Source organism: Manis javanica, chromosome 1 (assembly GCF_040802235.1).
Source record: "Manis javanica isolate MJ-LG chromosome 1, MJ_LKY, whole genome shotgun sequence".
NCBI classification, from domain to species: domain Eukaryota; kingdom Metazoa; phylum Chordata; class Mammalia; order Pholidota; family Manidae; genus Manis; species Manis javanica.
In genome coordinates, this window is record NC_133156.1 from 116,110,472 (window position 1) to 116,135,494 (window position 25,023).

Consider the following 25,023-nt stretch of genomic DNA (forward strand, 5'->3'; position numbering starts at 1 on the left):
GTTTTCAAGTAGTGGAAGAATATGTGCTTGATTTTTGTTGACATTCAAAATGTAATGCTTACAGACACAACACACTAAAATTTAAAGTGCATCACTAACATTCTCCATCATTTTCTTAAGTCTGGACAATCAAAAAAAAAACAGTAACACATGATACTCAGATTTGTAGCATTTCAAATAGTCTGAGAGCATGAAAAAAGGTATATAAAAGAACCTAAGTGCAAAAGGAATTACTATGGGATCCAGAGCTAACCAAATGCTATGAACAAGCCAAGCCCTGATGTTGTAAGGACCATGCCATATGATTCACTTATGTTGCAAGTCAGTCCCATGAGATTCACAGGAGGAAAGAATCATAATTCTCATTTTAACAGAAGAGAAAACCAGAGCTTAAAGAGGTTACATAATTTTCCTAAAGTCAAATGATCAGCAAATAGTAAATATGGATTCAGATATTGGTCTCTCTGACTCACTGCTTCAACTCTTCTCAAAAAATATTTTGTTCATTCAACGAATATTACATGTTGGAAAAAGCAGACATCAAGAAAGACATGCTTTTTCTGCTGTCAGGCTGCAATCTAATGATAGTCATAGAAGATAAAAGGAAAATACTGAGTTCCCAACATAGTTAAGTCTCTTATTATAATTATATTTAGACATGAAACTTCCAAAATTCAACTTGATTAGTTCTGTTTTTCTATAGAGCATTCATTTTTAAACTATCTTTTTTAAACGAATTGATACAACATTTCCTGACAACAAGAAATAATACACTAGATTTGTAGGGTAAGAAAGTAAGTAGGAAAAAGACTGAATAGTATTTAACAAAAGAAACTATGCAAATTTCTTACTGATAATTTCATTGTATGCTTACAACAACCCAGCCAGGTACATAAAGAAGATACTAAGAATCTTCTCGACTCTTTTTACATGTGGCAAAACTTCAGGACAAACAGGTAAACCCAAGTTTGCACCTTCAGTTAGCAGGCAAAATCTGTCTAGAAATTCAGGGTCCTGATCTTCAGAGAATGGGAATGCTCTATTTGACCAAGGCATTTCTAAAGCTATCATTGTATTTGCCTGACAAGAGTTTACATTTTGGTAATGATAATATTAAATCAAATCAGGAAGAAAATGCAATGGCAAAAATAAAAATTTGCAAAAAAGCCTCTTACTTGTTCAATGTTATAACCACTGTAGAGAGCAGCTAAATATCCCCCAACAAAGGTACCAGCAGGGAGCAGATACAGGTAATTGTATTCCGGGGGGTCAGTGGGACGCTTGAACATGTCCAGCATTCTCTGTGTCACCAGAAAGCCACCTTATCAAAGTAAACGTAAAACAGAAAGCAATATCTCACTGAGCAACACGATCCTTTAAAGTTCTACAATTTCTCTATTTTAAGCATATATTTACCATCTAGGGATAAATGTCATTTTAAGAAACATATTAGAACCCCCAAATGAAAAGCTATTCTATTCCAGCCAGTTCCACTGAAAGGGGAGGAAACCCTAAATACACTCTGGAAGAAACCTTGCTAATCAGAGTGCAGAACCAACTATTTCTGCATGACTAAGAGTAAAGAGCCATTCAAACAGCTTGGGAATGCAAAAGATCAAAGGCCAGTATTTTTTTTCTAATAGGTTATTCTGTTTGTTAAACCCTATACCAAAGGATAAAAGAAAAAACACCATATCAGCAAGCACCAAGTGTCCTGGAACCATTAAAGAATTTTCAGCATCAAAACAGCATCTAATGAGTTTCGGACACAAGTGATGTGCTAGGCTTTCAGTTTTCAGGAACACGGGCTGGGATAAGGCAAAAGGCTAACATTTTATCTAAAAGTATTCCCACTTAGAGATGTCATGGTGATAGCTCTAAGTCAACTTAATTCAAAACTATGCATTCAATAACTTTCCAGTCAGCTTGTAGCAAGACATCATTTTGTTTGTTTGTTTTGGGACACTGGGGAAGGCAGTATTCTTTTGTCAAATAGTTTCTACAAATTACAGATGGGCAAAATAACTCATTTTCCTTCACAGAGAGCATCTGTGGTCTGAGCGAAACATTTTTTTAAGGCAGAATTCAATTCTTAAAACCAGAATGTCTATTTCCCATTGATCTGTGCTTGCTCGTCTTGTCTCCACTCAACATAGCACTCTGGGCTCTTCTACCATCGACGCACCTGCAATGTTGACTGAGGATATGAACGTAGCAAGAGTGGCCAGGCCCTGAGAGACTGTGGCAGGATACAGATGTCCTCCCATCAGTGCCAGCCCGCCAACTGCAGTCAGCCCTATGAAGAAAGCATCAACATGGTGAATCGTCACTGGGACACTGCCAGATCAAATGTCATGGCTGAAGGACCTCACATGCGCAGTCACAAAGGAGAAAGTTCTTATACACCATTCTCACACAAGTACTATCATGGGCAAAGAACTGCGTAAGAACCTGGTCTTCCTTTAATTTTCTAACTCTGTCCCCCTGATAATGATATAATCAATAATGTTATTAGACAACACTGCTTAGGGTAAAAAGGGACCTCTGGTGGAGAATTTGCATCTGAACTGGAAGGAACTACACATGAATGATAACCCTACGATGCTGAAGCCATAGCTCTGAGTTTTCCTGAGTATAGTACCTCTTGGAACTGACCATGTTCCCTGCAGAGATTCTGGAAGCTATGCCAATGGCATTGTTATAAGAGATGCCCACTGGGGCCATGAGGTTTCCAAGCCATGTTAGCTCCCACACCTGGTGGATCTCATTCCTCAGATGTGAACCATTGCTGCAAGCAAAAGAGAACAGCTTCTGGGCAGCCATGTGGACAGCTGCATGGACTGCTGTGTGGATTCATACCAAAAAAAAAAAAAAAACCAGCTACTACCCTGCTGGCTAGCTGTGCTTACTGCTCAGCATACCTCACAGTGAACCTGACGGCAGGTGTGGCCTACTGTAGACTTGCTAGGCTGAATGTTCAGTTGAATCTAAGCAAGTCCATAAAGGATGTCACAACTATGATTCTGTGAAAACGCTGGTTTCCAAATTTTATCAGAGGAATCCTTTCTTTAAAGGTAATCACAACTGAGAGAACAAACAGTGGCTCTGCACAGCTTGTGATGGGAACAGCCCAGAGGCCTGACACACTCCATCGGCCTCTTACTCGCAGCCTCACCCCTGGACCCCCTGTGAGCCCGAGTGCCCACACCACAACCTCAGATGCCAAACCATACAATTTGAAAACAAGGACTTGATAAACCACATTAAAAGCACCCCTAGAGTTGAATAAGCCCACGAAAACCTAAGATGAAGGAAAACAAGAGAGGAACGAACCTGAGATCGCATTAGTCACAGACATCAGTGGTGAGTGGAGGGCGGGGGTCACTCCCCAGACGGTGTGGTAGCCCACAATGCCAGCCAAACCGAAAGTGGTCACCATCTGGGAAAAGGCCAAATTGGGGGCTGCGATGCCAAGACCCAACACCCCCGTGAGACCTAGAGAAAGAGAGGCAAGACTGTGAGCCGGAAACAATCATCTCGGGAAGATCAAAAGCACACACACACACACACACAGACATGTGGAATAGTCAATGCTTCTCCTTGCCAGGGAGATACTGCTGACATTCTGTGACTGGGAGCTTGCAGGTGGGGGTTGTTAAAGGTATCGTGAACAAAACCCAACTTCCTGACCACCACCCTGGAGAATAAATCGTTAAAGATCTAGTAAAATTTATGAGTTACCTTCATAACAATTTGCCCATTTTCCTTGGTGTAGCTTATCCTCTTCTCTGTTTTAACTTTCACTGACAATGCCAATGTGTTTACACAAGTGTTTTCATTCCAGAATTTTAGGCTTTAGAAGCTCTACCAAAGCATTTTCTACTTGGGCAAGACACAACCTTTCTAAGACAGGACTTCTGTGAGGCCAAGTTCATGTCACTTTCAGATTTGGCTGAGGAAGAGGGTTTTAAGAGTAGGAAGGATTTCATTCACTCCAGTACCTCCCCAAAACATATGGCTTCCACCCACCCGGGACAGAAGTTTTGCAATTGCTCCTGAATCTGGACTGGACTGCTGGCCAGGGCAGTCAGCTCCAGCCTCAACACCAAGTCAGCAAACAGGGTTTTACAAAGAAAAGGAAGAAAAAAAAAAAACAAATTAATTTAAGAATGTGCAGAATACAGTCAGCTCTGAACATACATCTTTAATTACTGGCTCTTCCTAATAGCAAACATGTGGATGGCTGTTCTGCAACAGAAGAAAGGGTTACCTAATGGTCAGTAAAAACAGAATGATAATGGGTGACCAGGGAGCTGGAATTTAGCTTTCCTGAATAAGGTACTTTTTTTCCTTGATATGAACTACTTTTTTTTTTAAGTGGCACAGCTGGAACATCTAGGATTTGATATTCATTTTACTTTAATGGCAGGTGTGGCCTTCAATAAGACTGCAGTTTTAATTTATGTTTTCCTACCCAAGTTTGAGATTTTCAGGGTTCCAATGCATGGCCTGTCAACCATCTGGAGAGAACATTAGATAGAATATTGTTTTGTGTTCCAGTTAAACATCAGAGAAGCTGTACAGAGTTGTGGTTAAGAATATGTTTTCTTAAGCCAGACTGACTCAAGTCCTGGCACTAATGCTTGCTCGCTGTGTGATCTCAGGCAAGTTACTTAACCTCTCCATGCTAGAGTAGCCTTATTTGTAAAATCATTGATCCTTTCTGTCCTCACCTGAAAAAGAAAGTAATAACATGCCTACCTCACTGAGGTCTTCTAAAGGATAAAGGAGCTAAAGTATGTGTTTAGCACAATGCCCAGCGCTCATTAAACATCTACATTAGTCAAGAAGCACTAAATTACAATAATCTGCAGCCCATGGTGTTGGCTATCTGAGATAGAAATCATTCATCTGAAAGTTTTCCTACCAACCATTTAATAAACTAATATCTTTCCTATAATACATTTAATGAAGTCAAATGTGCTACACTTCTATAATCTGCCTAACAGGAAAAAGAAGGCAAAGGCAGAGAAAGAAAAAGGAAAAACGAAATCACATTCTTTGAAGAATGCTATTCAGATAGACTCATAACATACACACAAGAAAAATACTTACTTTTATTATATAGATGGAGGTTTAAGGTTAAAATATATATATATATATATGTAAGGCTATCTTTTTATTCACTACCTAATGCCATTGTCATAGCTATTAAAATGCAATAAACCTGGACTTTGAGAAACCTAGAAAAATAAACCATCATACATGCTTTGCTTTATTTCCTTATGATTCTCGAAGAGAAATGGAAATCTATAATCCTTCTGATAACATTCTTAATGGACAATACAATAACCTACTTTCTTTTTTTTTTAACAAGTAAGTGCAAGTAGGGACACTGCCCCATGTATTCAGAATGTTCACAACTAAAGATTTTTTTCAGTCATTTTGCTGAGACTTGCTCTTTATTCAAGGAGTATTCAAGGAGAGTTATATATTTAGCTTTAAAACATCTGGACTCACATGGGAATTTGAAGAATGCTGAGGCTACAAGAATTCTGTGTGCCTGGTGCTGGTCCTTAATTCTTTATAGTTTGCTTTTGTTTTGTGTTTTGGCTCTAAGCAAATCTAAATATTTTTAATTCATTCTGTGAGAGAGAAACTAACTTAAAATCAAATATCCATATTTTAGACTCTAACAATTCATAGCCAGAATGAATATTTATCACTATTTTACAGTAATTTCTTCATGTTTTCATGAGCATGAATTAAAAACCAAAGTCCAAAGTATTTATGTCAAAGTATAAAGAGAAAGATAACAATTTAAAAAGTGAATTTTACAAAAATTGAATAACTTGGAATGTCAGTTGAATGTTCAAGGGCTATGCCTGGATTGTAGTGTCAATTCAATGCAAAAATTGATTCCCCAGTCTTACCCAACTGTGCAGATAACCATAACTTATGTTTTATAGACCACAAAAAATAAATAGCCACATTTATATGCAACTTACACCAACACAATATGACATACATCATTACTCAATATATTTGATGTAGATAAAAATATGAAAGACTATATTTAAAGTGTTTCCTATAGCAGTTATTAGCAGCAGCATGTGTTATTACTTCACATGCATTCACTCCAATACTTTGCATAGCGCCTGCCTCTCTTAGGGTTTGCAATCAGTGCAGTCTCCCATTCTACAGAGATGAGAGAAGTAACATGCCTATGAAAAACCGCTTCTAAGAGGCCCAGTTCCTTATGGAATCCAAAGAGGGACAACAGTATTTCACTTGCTAATTTTGACAATTAAAACATCACTTAAAAAATTCAAATCATCAGGACTAAATCCTAGTAAATGAGATGTTCACCTGCTGTATATGCAGAAGCCGTTGTCATCGTCTTCCTGAAAGGTGTAACGGTAGCTGCTTTTTCAGCTTCTAACTCAGCCACTGTCTTCTGTTTTACTGGGGCACCTTGAGGAATGCTTTTTGGTGTGGGAGCAGGGAAAATCACTTTACCATCCTAACAGAATTAGAAAAACAGCATTTTTTAAGTCAATCAGCATCTCAAAATATATGGAAGATAGCTATAATACTGGGGAAAGAAACTGTTCTTTTAAAATTAATTTTAAATATCATTTATAACTTACCAGTTTATAGAAATCTGTAACATAAGTGTATATAAAGATATAAAGTGTATGTAGAGAGTCGCATGTACATGTAAGTCTTTGAAACACTTCTCTTTAAATCGTTCTGCATTTTAAAATTCTTATTGACATAAACCCAGTACATCAATACTTTATTAAAACATATCTCGATCCTTAGGGGGCAGACCCAAGATGGCGGCGTGAGTAGAGCAGTGGAAGAAATCTCCTCCCAAAAACACATAGATCTATGAAAATATAACAAAGAAAACTTTTCCTAAAATAGAGACCAGAGGACACAGGACAACATCCAGACCACATCTACACCTGCAAGAACCCAGCGCCTTGCAAAGGGGGTAAGATACAAGCCCCGGCCCAGCGGGACCCGAGCGCCCCTCCCCCCAGCTCCCGGTGGGTGGAAAGAAACCGGAGCGGATTTTTTTGTTGGCGAGTGCTTTTTGTAAGCCTTAAAGGGACAGGGACCCCAATACCAGCGAAAAAGGGCAGCAAGACTGGTGAGTGGGTGCCTGACACCGGCGCCCGGGGACAAAGGAAATTGCGCGTTTTTCCCAATACTAGGGAGGCAGGTCGTCGGGACCGGTGGGCGGGGGCCTGGGGCAGGCGCCTGAGGACAAAGAAAACCGCGCGTTTTTCCCCTTTTTTTTTGGCAAATACTTTATGGAAGCATTGGAGGGACAGGGACCCCAATACCAGGGAGGCAGGGCAGCAAGACTGGTGGGCTGGTGCCTGGGACCGGCTCCTAAGGACAAAGAAAATCGCGTGTTTGTCCCTTTTTTTTTTCTTTTTGGCGAGTGCTTTTTGGAGGCCTTAGGGGGACAGGGACCCCAGGGTCAGGCAGGCAGGGCGGCAGGGCGGCAGGGCCAATGAGCGGGTGCCTGGAACCGGCGCCTGGGGACGGAGAGGGTCGCGCATTTTTCCCTTTGTTTTCGGCAAGTGCTTCTTGGAGGCCTTGGAGGGACGGGGACCCCAGTGCTAGGGAGGCAAGGCAGCAGGACCGGTGGGCGGGTGTCTGGAACCAGCGCCTGAGGACAAACAATATCGCACGTTTTTCCCTTTTTTTTTTTGGCGGGCGCTTGTTGGAAGCCTTGAAGGGACAGGGACCCTGGTGCTAGGGAGGCAGGGCAGCAGGACCGGTGAGCGGGTGCCTGGGACCGGCGGCTAAGGACAAAGAAAATTGCGCATTTTTTCCTTTCTTCTTTTTTTTTTTTTTCTCTTTCCTCTTTCGTTGTTGCTGTTGTTGTTTTGGTTTGGAGAGTGCTTTTTGGAACTCTTAAAGGGGCAGGACAGGACACTTATCCCAGAAGCAGGGAACTGGGGATCTCTGGGCACTCAAACACCCGGGGCAACAGGAAGCACAGAGGCCCATTATGGAGATAAACAGCCTCCCGGCCATGATCCCCCTCCAACGGGGCTCCACCATTTTGGAGGAGAAGCCAGAGCCAGGCGACGCCCATAGCAACAGCAGATATAAACTCCATAGCAACTGGGCAAGAAGCAGAAGCCCTGTCGGTGCACAGCTGCCAAGCAAAAGCCACTAGAGGTCGCTATTCTCCCAGGAGAGGAAGGCCACAAACCAACAAGAAGGAAAGCTCTTCCAGCTGTCACTCGTGCCAGCTCTGCAAACTATCTCTATCACCATGAAAAGGAAAAACTACAGGCAAAGATCACAGAGTCAACACCTGAGAAGGAGACAGACCTAACCAGTCCTCCTGAAAAAGAATTCAAAATAAAAATCATGAACATACTGACAGATGCAGAGAAAAATGCAAGAGCAATGGGATGAGATGCAGAGAAAAATGCAAGAGAAATGGGATGAAGTCCGGAGGGAGATCACAGATGTCAGGAAGGAGATCACAGAAGTGAAACAATCCCTGGAAGGATTTATAAGCAGAATGGATAAGATGCAAGAGGCCATTGAAGGAATAGAAAACCAGAGAACAGGAACAAATAGAAGCTGACACAGAGAGAGATAAAAGGATCTCCAGGAATGAAACAACACTAAGAGAACTATGTGACCAATCCAAAAGGAATAATATTCGTATTATAGGGGTACCAGAAGAAGAAAGAGGAAAAGGGATAGAAACTCTCTTTGAAGAAATAATTGCTGAAAACTTCCCCAAACTGGGGGAGGAAATAATCAAACACACCACGGAATTACACAGAACCCCCAACAGAAAGGATCCAAGGAGGACAACACCAAGACACATAATAATTAAAATGGCAAGGATCAAGGACAAGGGAAGAGTTTTAAAGGCAGCTAGAGAGAAAAAGGTCACCTATAAAGGAAAACCCATCAGGCTAACATCAGACTTCTCGACAGAAACCCTACAGGCCAGAAGAGAATGGCATGATATATTTAATGCAATAAAACAGAAGGGCCTTGAACCAAGGATACTGTATTTAGCATGACTATCACTTAAATATGATGGCGGGATTAAACAATTCCCAGACAAGCAAAAGCTGAGAGAATTTGCTTCCCACAAACCACCTCTACAGGGCATCCTACAGGGGCTGCTCTAGATGGGAGCACTCCTAAAGAAGAGCACAGAAAAAAACACACAGCATATGAAGAATGGAGGAGGAGGAATAAGAAGGGAGAGAAGAAAAGAATCTCCAGACAGTGTATATAACAGCTCAATAAGCGAGCTAAGTTAGGCAGTAAGATACTAAAGAAGCTAACCTTGAAACTTTGGTAACCACGAATCTAAAGCCTGCAATGGCAATAAGTACATATCTCTCAATAGTCACCCTAAATGTAAATGGACTTAATGCACCAATCAAAAGACACAGAGTAATAGAATGGATAAAAAAGCAAGACCCATCTATATGCTGCTTACAAAAAATCACCTTAAACCAAAAGACAAGCACAGACTAAAAGTCAAGGAATGGAAAAACATATTTCAGGCAGACAACAGTGAGAAGAAAGCAGGGGTTACAGTATTAATATCAGACAAAATAGACTTCAAAACAAAGAAAGTAACAAGAGATAAAGAAGGACACTACATAATGATAAAGGGCTCAGTCCAACAAGAGGATATAACCATTCTAAATATATATGCACCCAATACAGGAGCACCAGCATATGTGAAACAAATACTTACAGAACTAAAGAGGGAAATAGACTGCAATGCATTCATTTTAGGAGACTTCAACACACCACTCACCCCAAAGGACAGATCGACCGGGCAGAAAATAAGTAAGGACACACAGGCACTGAACAACACACTAGAACAGATGGACCTAATAGACATCTATAGAACTCTACATCCAAAAGCAACAGGATATACATTCTTCTCAAGTGCACACGGAACATTCTCCAGAATAGACCACATACTAGCTCACAAAAAGAGCCTCAGTAAATTCCAAAATATTGAAATTCTACCAACCAATTTTTCAGACCACAAAGGTATAAAACTAGAAATAAATTCTACAAAGAAAACAAAAAGGCTCACAAACACATGGAGGCTTAACAACATGCTACTAAATAATCAATGGATCAATGAACAAATCAAAATAGAGATCAAGGAATATATAGAAACAAATGACAACAACAACCCAAAGCCCCAACTTCTGTGGGACACAGCGAGAGCAGTCTTAAGAGGTAAGTATATAGCAATCCAGGCACACTTGAAGAAGGAAGAACAATCCCAAATGAATAGTCTAACATCACAATTATCGAAACTGGAAAGAGAATAAATGAGGCCTAAAGTCAGCAGAAGGAGGGACATAATAAAGATCAGAGAAGAAATAAACAAAATTGAGAAGAATAAAACAATAGCAAAAATCAACGAAACTAAGAGCTGGTTCTTTGAGAAAATAAACAAAATAGATAAGCCTCTAGCCAAACTTACTAAGAGAAAAAGAGAATCAACACAAATCAACATAATCAGAAATGAGAACAGAAAAATCATGACAGACTCCACAGAAATACAAAGAATTATTAAAGACTACTATGAAAACCTATATGCCAACAAGCTGGAAAACGTAGAAGAAATGGACAACTTCCTAGAAAAATACAACCTCCCAAGACTGACCAAGGAAGAAACACAAAAGTTAAACAAACCAATTACGAGCAAAGAAATTTAAATGGTAATCAAAAAACTACCCAAGAACAAAACCCCGGGGCCGGACGGATTTACCTCGGAATTTTATCAGACACACAGAGAAGACATAATACCCATTCTCCTTAAAGTGTTCCAAAAAATAGAAGAAAAGGGAATACTCCCAAACTCATTCTATGAAGCCAACATCACCCTAATTCCAAAACCTGGCAAAGACCCCACCAAAAAAGAAAATTACAGACCAATATCCCTGATGAATGTAGATGCAAAAATACTCAATAAAATATTAGCAAACAGAATTCAACAGTATATCAAAAGGATCATACACCATGACCAAGTGGGATTCATCTCAGGGATGCAAGGATGGTACAACGTTCGAAAATCCATCAACATCATCCACCACATCAACAAAAAGAAAGACAAAAACCACATGATCATCTCCACAGATGCTGTAAAAGCATTTGACAAAATTCAACATCCATTCATGATAAAAACTCTCAGCAAAATGGGAATAGAGGGCAAATACCTCAACATAATAAAGGCCATATATGATAAACCCACAGCCAGCATTATACTGAACAGCGAGAAGCTGAAAGCATTTCCTCAGAGATCGGGAACCAGACAGGGATGCCCACTCTCCCCACTGTTATTTAACATAGTACTGGAGGTCCTAGCCATGGCAATCAGACAAAACAAAGAAATACAAGGAATCCAGATTGGTAAAGAAGAAGTTAAACTGTCACTATTTGCAGATACTGTACATAAAAAACCCTAAACTACTAGAACTACTCCAAAACTACTAGAACTGATATCAGAATACAGCAAAGTTGCAGGATACAAAATTAACACACAGAAATCTGTAGCTTTCCTATACACTAACAATGAACCAATAGAAAGAGAAATCAGGAAAACAATTCCATTCACCATTGCATCAAAAAGAATAAAATACCTAGGAATAAACCTAACCAAAGAAGTGAAAGACTTATACTCTGAAAACTACAAGTCACTCTTAAGAGAAATTAAAGGGGACACTAATAAATGGAAACTCATCCCATGCTCATGGCTAGGAAGAATTAATATCGTCAAAATGGCCATCCTGCCCAAAGCAATATACAGATTTGATGCAATGCCTATCAAATTACCAGCAACATTCTTCAATGAATTGGAACAAATAATTCAAAAATTCATATGGAAACACCAAAGACCCCGAATAGCCAAAGCAATCCTGAGAAAGAAGAATAAAGTAGGGGGGATCTCACTCCCCAACTTCAAGCTCTACTACAAAGCCATAGTAATCAAGACAATTTGGTACTGGCACAAGAACAGAGCCACAGCCCAGTGGAACAGATTAGAGATTCCAGAATTTAACCCAAACTTATATGGTCAATTAATATTTGATAAAGGAGCCATGGACATACAATGGCAAAATGACAGTCTCTTCTACAGATCGTGCTGGCAAAACTGGACAGCTACATGTAGGAGAATGAAACTGGACTTTTGTCTAACCCCATATACAAAGGTAAACTCAAAATGGATCAAAGACCTGAATGTAAGTCATGAAACCATTAAACTCTTGGAAAAAAACATAGGCAAAAAACTCTTAGACATAAACATGAGTGACGTCTTCTTGAACATATCTCCCCGGGCAAGGAAAACAACAGCAAAAATGAGCAAGTGGGACTACATTAAGCTGAAAAGCTTTTGTACAGCGAAAGACACCATCAATAGAACAAAAAGGAACCCTACAGTATGGGAGAATATATTTGAAAATGACAGATCCGATAAAGGCTTGACGTCAAGAATATATAAAGAGCTCACATGCCTCAACAAACAAAAAACAAATAACCCAATTAAAAAATGGGCAGAGGAACTGAACAGACAGTTCTCTAAAAAAATAAATACAGATGGCCAACAGACACATGAAAAGATGCTCCACATCGCTAATTATCAGAGAAATGCAAATTAAAACTACAATGAGGTATCACCTCACAACAGTAAGGATGGCTGCCATCCAAAAGACAAAAAACAACAAATTTTGGCGAGGTTGTGGAGAAAGGGGAACCCTCCTACACTGCTGGTGGGAATGTAAATTAGTTCAACCATTGTGGAAAGCAGTATGGAGGTTCATCAAAATGCTCAAAACAGACCTACCATTTGACCCACGAATTCCACTCCTAGGAATTTACCCTAAGAACGCAGCAATCAAGTTTGAGAAAGACAGATGCACCCCTATGTTTATCGCAGCACTATTTACAATAGCCAAGAATTGGAAGCAACCTAAATGTCCATCGGTAGATGAATGGATAAAGAAGATGTGGTACATATACAGAATGGAATACTACTCAGCCATAAGAAGTGGAAAAATCCAACCATTTGCAGCAACATGGATGGAGCTGGAGAGTATTATGCTCAGTGAAATAAGTCGAGCGGAGAAAGAGAAATACCAAACGATTTCACTCATCTGAGGAGTGTAAGAACAAAGGAAAAACTGAAGGAACAAAACAGCAGCGGAATTACAGAACCCAAAAATGGACTAACAGGTACCAAAGGGAAAGGAACTGGGGAGGATGGGTGGGCAGGGAGGGATAAGTGGAGGGATGAAGGGGGTATTAAGATTAGCATGCATGGGGGGAGGGAGAAAGGGGAGGGTGGGCTGCACAACACAGAGAGGACAAGTAGTGAGTCTACGTTTTGCTATGCTGATGGACAGTGACCGTAATGTGGTTTTCAGGGGGGACCTGATATAGGGGAGAGCATAGTAAACATAGTATTCTTCATGTAAGTATAGATTAAAGATTAAAAAAAAAAAAAGAAAGGAAAGAAAGAAAGAAAAGAAAAGGGGGGTTACTCCTTGATAGGATAAAACAATTGGTAAATCAAAGATTAACGCATCCTTTAAATATCCTTAATGTTGAATACTTAAAGGGTGTCAGATGATCAGCTATGGAGGTACTCTTTCCTGATAATATTCTTTTCTCTTAATAAAAAAATAAGAAATAAAAAAAATCAGTTCCTGTGTGCTGACCTCCAATGAGTTCTGCACAGTGGTATAGAGGGCATGTCAAAGTGTGGGCAAAGGGTCTGTTTGTTTCTATGCAGAAGATCAAGGCCTAGCTTGGATACCCAGAGAATGAACTAAGATACGATATGAGGAGGAGCTTCCGGCATCAGCACTCTCTGGAGGACGTGTGCCGGGGGATGATCATCAAAAAGCCTCCACAGGGATCCGGGCGATGCTGCAGTTGTGGCTGCGTCCACCCCACCGTTTCCTGGACTTGCCATTGGAATGAGGAGGGAGATGTCTAGGCTGGCATGTGCATACAGTGAGACAACGAATTTGACCAGATCTGTACTGTTGGAACTCAACCAGGAGTTGGGAGGGGTGCAAGTTATAGCACTCCAAAATCTTATGACTATAGACTATCTACGGTTAAAAGAACATATGGGATGTGAACAGATCCCAGAAATGGGTTGCTTTAATTTGTCTGATTTCTCTCAGACTGTTCAAGTACAGTTGGACAATATCCATCATATCATAGACAAATTTTCACAAATGCCTAGGGTGCCTAACTGGTTTTCTTGGCTTCACTGGAGATGGATGGTAATTATAGATTTGCTTTGTTTATGTCACCGTATTCCTATTATGTTAATATGTGAGCGCAAGTTAGTTAGTAGTTTAAAACCTATACATGTTTAAGGTACTCTACAAGAAGATATGTCAAAGAAATAATCGATCCTCCCATGTTTTCTTCCATATGCTACCTCTATAGCTTTTCTTCTTTCTTCCTAATTACAACCCTTAAATAGAATTCGTGCCTCATATCGAAGTTACCGAGTATCATAATTCCTCCAGGTGGTGAAGATACCTCGAGACAAGTGCTGGGCATAGAAGCCACTGGGCATAAATCTGCAAAGAAGTAAAAAGCTAACCTTTTCAAACAATATGGCTTCTCTCTCACTTACCAACTTTACATTTCCCTGTATGGCCCCGGAAGATGACTGGTTAGCCAGAGATGGGTAAGATTCCTCAAGGGAGGAACAACTTAAGACAGGCACAGTCGCAGGGGGGCCATCAGGTGAGAAATTGGGGATCAACAGAGGTGAGGCTCAGAACCTCACCCCCCCCTGCTTTGAGAGAAATCTTCTGCATCCGTGGATGTTTTGCTGCCCTTGTCTAGCTTGGATTAATACTTAGTCCATAGGCACACACCTGATCATCTACATTTGCCCTCTTACAGCACTAAATTATGTTTTCTACCTTTATCTTCCATCTACCTACCACTTCAGCATTTTATTAAAAATAAAAATAATAATAATAATAAAGGGAGAAATGTGGGATCCACATATAAATCAAGTATAAAAATCAAACGAATATTCATATTTGACCTGATTGTTTATAGTTCATAATGCATGATCAAAACCAAAAGTTTCTGTGATGAATGCCCTTGTACTGTTCACCATGTAAGAATTTATTCACTATGTAAGAATTCGTGCACCATGTAAGAACTTGTTCATTATGCTTCAGAAGATTGGAGACTGATGATAATTAGGCTTGAGATGGATTAATGATTGTGCATTGAGCATTGACCCCCCCATACAGAATTTTATTGTTGTTAACAACCATTTGATCAATAAATATGAGAGATGCCCTCTCAAAAAAAAAATAAAATAAAATAAAATAAAATAAAAAATAAAAAAATAAAAAAATAAAAAAGACATATCTCAATTCCAAAATAGCACTCTTCCACAAACATAAAAGCTAAAACAAATATATAATGAAGCCACAGAGAGGAACAGACCTCTTTACTTACATTCATCACAACAGTTCCTCTAATGACATGACTCATTGTACCAAAGTCAAAGTCATCTTTCACTTCAAAATAAAAATTATCTTTGTCAGGACTGATGGCCTTCAGGAGCTTGGTGATATTGTTGGAATACAGGGTGCTGGCCTGAGTGGCCATCCGGCTGGGAAGGTCTGTATAGCCGATGTGAGTAACTCCCTAAATGAACAAAAATATAGTCAGAAAGGTCTATTACCATATGTTTACAGTCTTTCTAGGACAGTGCTCAGTCACAGTCAAGACTAAGTTTTAAAATTGTATCTTTATAAATATACACACATACAAACAAGTATATATTTCAAAAGGAGTTTCAAATGTACCCACTTTTTATTTTTTAAAATGTCAATCATTTTCTCTAGATATTTAAAGGAATCAGCACCCTCTCACAAATCACTAAAGATGTGGGAATTAGTTCACAGACAGAAGCTTTCTGCCATACCTTATAAACATAAAGTTCTCCTGGCTTAGTGGTTTCAAAGTTTCCGCCGGCCTCAGCAGCTAAATCCACAACAACTGAACCTTCCTTCATTGACTCAATCATTTCTTTACTAAATAAAACCGGAGCTTTTTTACCTAATAAAAATCAAAGGAAAACAGTATAAATTATAATTTTTTTAAACTCAGTATTCAAATTATAACAGTCTCTGTGTACACAGGAATATACCACCTGAAATTGTAACTCTTTAGAGAAACCTCTAAAGTCCATAACACTGGTGAGATTGTTCATTCTCCTAAGGAAGAAATATGAGTGTGAGTTGCAAAGCCAGTGTGCAGGAGGGAGCTGTTCACTGAGCAAGTCTTGCCATTTGCTCAGCATGGAAATTTCAGCTAGCACTGCTTTTCCCAAATGGTTTACATCCAGTACCGCTCATAAAGAGATAAACATTTTGCCTGCTTTTTTTGAAAATGCATAATAATAAGCTATAAGAAAGCTATGTGCACCTAAATTGGGCAGTTCATAAAGATCACAAATATCAAGGGAATATTCAATAGTAACTTATGAATTACAAAATTGAGTATTTCCAATCATCTTAATAATGATCACCAGATTTTCCTACATGATATATTCATCTACTCTAATTTACACAGGATAACTTGGAGGGAAGACAGGGAAGTGCCATGAAATGAAAACATAGTATAGCACAACTCCAAAAGGCTAAGGACTCATTCATACACTTTTATTCCCAGTCAGCAACTATTGACTCTGAGCCGCTAGTGAATCAAGCCCTATACCTGATGCTAGGAATATATGGGTGGATAAACATAAAAGATCCCCCTGTTCTCATGGACCAATGTCTTCATGAGATATTTCACACTTCAAACTCATTCACTAATTCGTACATAGAAGACAAAGCACCAAACATAAAGATTTTTCAAGCCAATATACATTAATATGCTCACTGGGGGACCACACTATCAATACATTATCATGTTCAAGTTTGATAAAACAATGTAAATACCTAAGCCAAAGAAAAAATAAATAAACTTGTGAGATTGGTAGTAAGAAAGCAGAAAGTTACAGCCAGATTATCCCTACCTCTTCTTTTGAAAGTTTCCAACTCTGTGTTTATAGAATTTTAGTAAAAACACTGTCAATTCTATAAATAGCAATCAATTAAATATAAAACTTGCATGTAATAATCTGTTTTCTAATTTACTTGATCGGAATTCATATTATTCAAAAAAGAAAAATAACTTTTATTTGTATCAAATGAAAAAAAAAGTCGTAAAGATACAAGTGGGTGTTTAAACAGTACCTCTTTCCAGATGCAAATTTTATACTTCCAAGACAAAGTTTAAATTCTAAGCCTTCCAGTACTGAAGGCCTTCCTCCCTTCACAGAAGCACTGTTTCTAAGTTAATTTCCTCCCATTCCTGCCCCACTGGCTCTTCTGCTCCAGCCACACTGGGCTAGTCGCCATGTGGTTTCTTAGATGACCTCTGGTTCTCTTTTCTGTGTCTCCATGAAAGAGAAAGAATGAGGAGATATCTACCCCAAAGACAACATCCTAGTAGTTTTCACACTTTAGTCCAACAAAAGTATCTTGAATATTTAACTGAACTTTCCTCAAGCATGAGTATTTGGGGATGCAAATCATATACATCTGAGGACTCTTCCCAAAAGAAAGGTCATGCTGCTCAGCTCTGCAGTGACGTAAAGCTATGGATCATATTGGTAGCATCCGCATGAAGAGGAAATTTAAAGTGCTAACCTGTATCTTCCCAGTATTTACTGTCATCACTGTCACCAACGTCATTACTGTCATCACCCCACCCTCTCTGGCCCACAGCCTCTTCTCTATAAACCAGACTCTCGTTACAGCTTTTCCTCTCACCTTACTTGTACCCTCTAGTCTTAGGTCGATATGCCCTTCAACTATTCTTTTGCTATATCCACTTGGACCCGGGTCCAACTCTCTGACTTCTAACTGAACCAACCTCATGACCATCAACTTCACAAATCTCATTTAGCATCTAACTAATTTATCCTGCCCTAGAAAGTACGGATTTCTTCTTTCTTCTGGGACATCTGTAACTAAGGATCAGTCTCTGAACTGTAATGCTACTCACTTTATGAGATATCAAATGGCTAAAACCATTTAGGCTCTCTAGAAAACCCCATGCGTACCATGTATCTGTCATTGATTTTACTTTCAACCTTCACTAATCATGCAGTGATTGTCTAAATCTTTCATTTAAACACAACTTCAAATACGAGTGCACACATACACATACAAACGCTTGCATTTTAACAAAGAAAACAGGTGTTCTGTCCATTTTATCACTCTGGAATTCAATCACTTTTAAAGGACAGCATATTCTTTCACGTAGCATAATTAATTTAGTATACAGTCAAATGACTGGAGGGTAAGTCAAAAATTTTATTTAAATCAGAGGAATATTCAAAAGACATGGAACTATTATAAGTAAAAAGCATGCAACAAAATGTACATACAAAGTGCTCCCACCATGCAGTAAAAAAAAATTTTATATACATATATCAATGTTTCATATACATACATATTTCTACATATACATAAAATATTTTATGTATCACAAAATTTCTAGTAAATTCTATATAGTATAACATTTAACAATACCAGAACAACTTTTGAGCAGTGAGACTAAGAATAATTTATTTTCTTCCTTGTACTTTCCCTTATCTCTCAAATTTTCTATAAGAGCTTGTTTTAATTTAGTAATTTAAAAATTTCAATAAGGGCTACAGGGAATACAATGATGAATATGACAGTGCAGCTATCTTCAAGCATTCACATGTGGATTAAGTTTTTTGAAAATTCTGAAAAGTGCAGAAATGAAAATTGAAAACAGAAGGGAAAAAAATAGAGCCAAAAGAGGAAGAGGGTAATACATAAAAGTTCCAAATGAGCAAATCCTCAAAAAAATAGGTCAAGAGAGGGAAAGATTGAGAAGGCAGTTTCAAATGCAATCTTACCCTAATGGGTGCAAAGAAAAAATGTCAGGTATGATAAATGTGGCATCGCAAAATGAAAAAGGAGTAAGATGGTTAGTTAGGTATTGGGGGAAAAAGCTGCCCAAACCTAATACCACACTTTAAAATCCTAGATCAGAATTAATTATAAAAGAAGAGCATCAACCCATAAAGAAAAAGGGAAGAGAAAAAAGAAAACTTTGGTGAATCTGTCCCTAGTCTTTGGATTAAAAAGCACTTCCTAAACTTAAAACAATGGGGAAAATTCCAATAGACTTAAAAATGAAAAACGTATATTACAAGTATCAAAAAACATAAACATAACAGAAAATATAAAAACAGCTCACAAAAATTCAAATAAGAACATAAAACCAAGATCCCAACAGATAAATGAACAACAAATACAAATGGTCAGTTCAAAGAGAAATGGTTAACAACCAAAAGTAAAGTTCACACTCGGGAGAAATCAAAGACATATGAGTACAAAAAGTGAGATATTTTTTGCCTCTCAAACTGAAAGAGTCAAAAAATCATAATAATGTTGAAATGAAACAATTTAACTGACGTTTACTGATGAGATTATGAACTGCACAATCTTTCAAGAAAACATAGTTTATTTAGCACAATATCAAACTGGCCAAAAATGTTGATATCCATACTTCTAAGATTCAATTAATCCTGGGGAAACAAATGAAAATACAGGTACAGGAATAAGGCAGAAAAAATGTTAGAGCATTATTTTTAACTAACAAAAACTGTCAGTAAACAAACAGGCCAACTTAGGGGGAGCAGTTAAATAAAATACAGTACATCCAAATAAGAAAATTCTACAAAACCATTAAAAAGTGCATTTACAAAGAGTTTTCAGTGACACATCATATTATATTAAGGGGGAAAACTTATGATATAATACTAAATGGGGAAAGTAAGAAAGATATTGTGTCTTGATCTAACATGTTAAAAAGGCTGAAAGGAAAAGGTAAAATGTTAGTATTTTTCACTAAGTCGAGAGATCAGGGATGATCTTTATTTTCTACTTTGTACTTTCCTACATTTCCAACAAAAGTCACAATATATACTATTTGTATTTAAAAAATAGTAATAAAGTACTCCTGCATGTTCACTAGTTTCTCCTTTAAGTTGGAGACACAGATTACTAGAAAACGTCATAGTTGTACTAGAAAACTGAAGTAACTTAGAAATACCATTACACCAATCTGTTTACTTACCAATTGAAAAGGCTCCCCTCAAAGTTTTCTGCCTTCTCTGCTACAGCAAATGAAGCTATACAGTCAAGGCAGACTTTCAAGTAGTACAACAAAACACTTATACAGGGAGACAGAAATGTAACTATGGATGGATAACAACAGGAAAATGTGCACAGACTTTTTACAACATATAAGTTAGAACTAAGAATACATCCAATGTTTAATGCAAATCCTTCAAACATAAAGAGATGTCCCACATACCCCAGAGACAGCCTGGTACAGATCGTAGATACAAGGATAAAAGATCAAATGAGCCTATCAGGTGTTTAAAGACATAACTGTAGAGAAAGAAGAGTTAATAAAAGGCTGCAGAAAAGAGGTATTTTTTTTTTAGAAGCACAACTGAAAGGCTTTCCCCTTTTGACTACTCAAATTTGTTAATTTTACCATTTATCTTCAAAAGATGAGATACACAAAAGGACCAAGATTGTGACATTTCCTCAAACCACCTCCCTTTAAAAAATCTCTTATGATAGAAAAAATTACCAAAGAGAGACAATTTTACAAAATATATTTCCTGGCACAAAAAGATTTGGCATGTCCAATTTCATGAAATATTTCTTGGTTCCTTCTGGTTCTTGGACATTAAGCTCCCTGGTAAGATCAATCTATTCCCTCCCAATTGAGAGTTTATTTCCTTGCTTTTGCCAAGACAGTGATAGGACATCATGTACTCACGGCCATCATTCAAATATTTATTTATTCATTGACCCACCTAATACTTATAGTGCCTATCATGGGCAGGCTAGGTGGGGAAGGAACATTTTACTTAGAGCTCTGAGGTCTGATACCTTCAGAATGACAGTGAGTTCAAAGGTTAGTGCAGTTTTATAACCAAAATAGCTGAATATTTAAGGCAGTCATCTAAAAATTTTAATTTTAATTTCTCAATTAGTTGGCCATTATTTGAGATGAGTAAGGGTACCATAGATTACTGTAAAATATCTCTGAATCTCTGTGTGCATCAAGAATTGACTGTAGAGTGAAAAAAAGCTTCACACATGTGCATTGTTTCTAAAGTGTGCACATATGCCTGCGATTCATACAAATTCACTCTTAAATGACTGAATTTATAGCACCTTTTCATATTCATGTATTTCCCCATTAACAAATACTAAGATGCAGTTTAAAAGTATTAAAGTTAGAAACTTATTGAAAAAAATTACTCATTTCTAAAAACAGCTTTATCAACTATCACTACATAGCAAAAGAACATATCATTGGCCTCTCTGCACCATTAAATTCAAAAACAGTGATTTAGCTTAAACTCAATACCAATAGCTAGTTTACCAAACTTTTGCAATATATTCTCTTCTGAATGAATCAGGCCTAACATGATCATCTGAAATCAATAAATTCTCAGATACTATCTCACTGGGGAAAAAGTCAAGCCTTCACAAACAACTTTAATCATACCACAAAAAAAGAAAGAAAAAGAAAGAAACTAGAAGAACCATTAAAAATATTAAGAATGACAAGACACCAAGATGAAATGGATTGACCATAAAATTTTTATAATGATTTCAAAGAACGTTTAGCATTATTTACTGGAATTATTCAATGCATGTAATCAGACAGGGAAATTCCTGACATCTGGGCCTATAAAGAATCAAATTAAACAAGTTCAAGAGAAACTTAACTGCATTAACAAGAAATGGCATATTTAACAATAGAGTAGCAAAGAGATTAATAACACATTATAGAATATCCAATCCAAAATAGATTTTTCATGAATAAGTACTAGGAAGACAAGGATAAATTTTAATGTAATGCAATACTACACATTGACTAAATGCAAAATAGAGCATGAAAAGACATTCTGAACTACAGTATTTACACATTAAGAAATGTCAGTATACGAACACAACTTTGCACACAGCATTGTTGGTGTTTTCCCAGCTTCCATTTCCCCCTTGTCACTACTTTGATTTCCATTTTCTCCACATAGTCTATGAGCTTCAGGAGAAATGACCTCAGAAACTGCTCCAGAGGTGGGCTTGGCTGGTCAGAGTGTAATCTCATCTCCTTATCAATCACCAGCTCAGAAATCCAGACATCACTGCGGAGCATTTCATTGCCCTGCCTACAGGGATTGGTTCAGGAATGGTCACATAACCCAGTTAAGGCCAATAAGAATGAAGGAAAGTTTACTAAGGGCTTCTGAAAAAGAAGTTTCCTTGCTCTTCAAGAGGGAGCCATCAGAACCAGCCTGCCTGGTCCTGAATATTGCATTGTGCAGACCGGAGGCCTGAAACTGAAGCTGTCTTCTACCACTGAGGATGAAACCTCAGATTACAAAGGAGCACAACTGGAGTGCATCTGACATCAGCACACTTATCCACAGTTACAACTGGACTCTTTCAGTTACATGACCCAAGAAACCTCCTTTCTTCTTTACAGCAGATTGTGCTGGAATTTCTGCTTCTGGTGGCCGAAAATATGGTACCTGATATACACCAAAGGCTCTTTTGGAATTTTAAAAATCACAAATGAGGGTCAAGTACTGGGTCTTAAGCTATGCAATGTTACAGATGAAGAAAATAGGTCATACACACACACAGACATATTTATACATGTGAAAAGAGATATTTGATTATGTAATAGGATGTGGCAAGAAACTGCTGGACATCTGATCCACTGACCCCTTACCTAATGAGTCAGATTTGGCCAGCCCAGTGCTGCACAGGGCAACATGAAGTGACTTCCATCTCTATTACCATAAGAGCCTACAAGCAGCTGTGTTCATGAAGAGTATCCCACCCAAGCTTAAAGAGTTAAGCAGTGCACTTTGCATGTAAGTTCTAGCCCAGGACTAGAGGAAAATTTTCCCTGCATAGTTATTTGTAGAAGGAACCAGAGAGAAAATCAGACTGGCAAAAACTTGACTTTTATAAATTGGATGCATATAAATGTAATATTTATGAAATATAATTAGTCAAAGACATGTTTTAGCAGATTGGAGAAATCCCTAAAGATCTATTTAAACAAGAAACCTAAAATCAACCTTTTACCTAACAATTAAAGAACTTTTTTTTTAATTTTTAAGGATTATCATAATAACTTACCTCACATAGTTGCAAATTTCTGAATAGATAAAAATCAAAACTAGTCAAGATTTTACCATGGCTTTGTAAGCCATGGGAATTCTCAAAAAAGGAAAACAATCTACCAAATTTAAGGTAGCACTAATAAGGAATATGTAATATTCTTATGTAAATTATAACATTCTTTGTATTACAATACATGTTTAGATGCACATTAGCTACCAAAACCCATTTCTTTTATTTGAAGCAATTAATATTATTACATATTCTGATTTTACTGTTTTACAAAATAAATTAGAAGTTATTTTTTAGTAGAAATTACACTGTTTATTTTCATTTTCCATGTCATTCAACCTGGGTCAGAATGAGAATTAACTGACAGAAAGCTTTAATGAAATAGATGGCTTCAGAAAACGCAGATAAAAAACAAGTATGTAAGCCATGTTTCTCCACAAGGAAATCCAGGCCAGACCGCCATCTACAGGATCCTGATTTTGTAACTTCAAGAGTATGTCCGTAAGTCTGATGACCTCAGGGACCATCTTTGACATTCCACATAATCCCTGAGAATGTCTGGACTTTCTATTGCAAAAGCCACTAAGCATTTCAGTCCTGAGTCCCATCTGCAAGACAGGTACACCAATGGAAGAAAGGGGAAGAGTACCAGCGCTGTACACGTCAGGCCCAACACTGGGCTTCTTCATCCAGTCCTCAAAACAGCCCTGCAAAATGCAGATTTCTACCCCTTTTTCAGAGAAGATGAATCTGAGGTTCAGAGAGACACACTAGCTGTTCAGCAGTATAACTGGAATTTGAATCTATCTGGCTCTAAATCCATGGTCTAACCCCCAATGAACAGGTTAAACATTAAGGAGCTAAAAATTTTTAAGTGGGGAAGAGGAAAGAGGCTGTCAGCTGTTCACCAAAATCCACATTTGTTATGAACTCAACTATGTCCCCAGAAAATTCATATATTGAACCCCTAACCCACATTACTTCAGAATGTGACTCTATTTGGAGATAAGGACTTTAAAGAGGAGGTTAACTTATTTTTTTTTTAAGATTGTATTTCAACAGGGCGGAGCCAGGATGGCGGCGTGAGTAGAGCAGTGGAAATCTCCTCCCAAAAACACATAGAGCTATGAAAATATAACAAAGAAAAATCTTCCTAAAATAGAGACCACAGGACACAGGACAACATCCAGACCACATCCACACCTGCAAGAACCCAGCACCTTGCGAAGGGGGTAAGATACAAGCCCCGGCCCGGTGGGACCCGAGCGCCCCTCCCCCCGGCTCCCGGCGGGTGGAAAGAAACCAGAGCGGTTTTTTTTTTTGGCGAGTGCTTTTTGGAAGCCTTAAAGGGACGGGCCCCCGTTGCTAGGGAGGCAGGGTGGCGGGACCGGTGAGCAGGTGCCTGGGACCGGCGCCTGAGGACAAAGAATATCCCACGTTTCTCCCTACGGGACCGGCGGGCGGGTGCCTGAGACCGGTGCCTGAGGACGGAGGAAATCGCGCGTTTTTCCCCTTTTTTTTTTCTCTTTTCTGCGAGTGCTTTTTGGAAGCCTAAAAGGGACAGGGACCCCGGTGCTAGGGAGGCAGGGCGGCGGGACTGGTGAGCGGGTGCCTGGGACCGGCACCTGAGGACAAAGAATATCCCGCGTTTTTTCCTGTGGGACCGGTGGGT

At 38.5% G+C, this 25,023-nt stretch overlaps 1 protein-coding gene across 6 annotated transcripts in view; it reads right to left on the bottom strand.

Moving 5' to 3' along the window:
- The window catches only part of NNT (nicotinamide nucleotide transhydrogenase), a 110,439-nt gene that overhangs the window by 47,193 nt on the left and 38,223 nt on the right, over positions 1 to 25,023 (bottom strand). For all 6 annotated transcript variants that reach the window (XM_073236435.1, XM_073236457.1, XM_073236442.1 and 3 more), the window contains exons 8-13: positions 16,010 to 16,143; positions 15,538 to 15,729; positions 6,370 to 6,523; positions 3,334 to 3,495; positions 2,186 to 2,296; positions 1,176 to 1,321 (exon numbers count right to left, since the gene is read on the bottom strand). In XM_073236435.1, the coding sequence (XP_073092536.1) occupies positions 1,176 to 1,321; positions 2,186 to 2,296; positions 3,334 to 3,495; positions 6,370 to 6,523; positions 15,538 to 15,729; positions 16,010 to 16,143 (899 nt within the window). The remainder of the gene's footprint in view (positions 1 to 1,175; positions 1,322 to 2,185; positions 2,297 to 3,333; positions 3,496 to 6,369; positions 6,524 to 15,537; positions 15,730 to 16,009; positions 16,144 to 25,023) is intronic.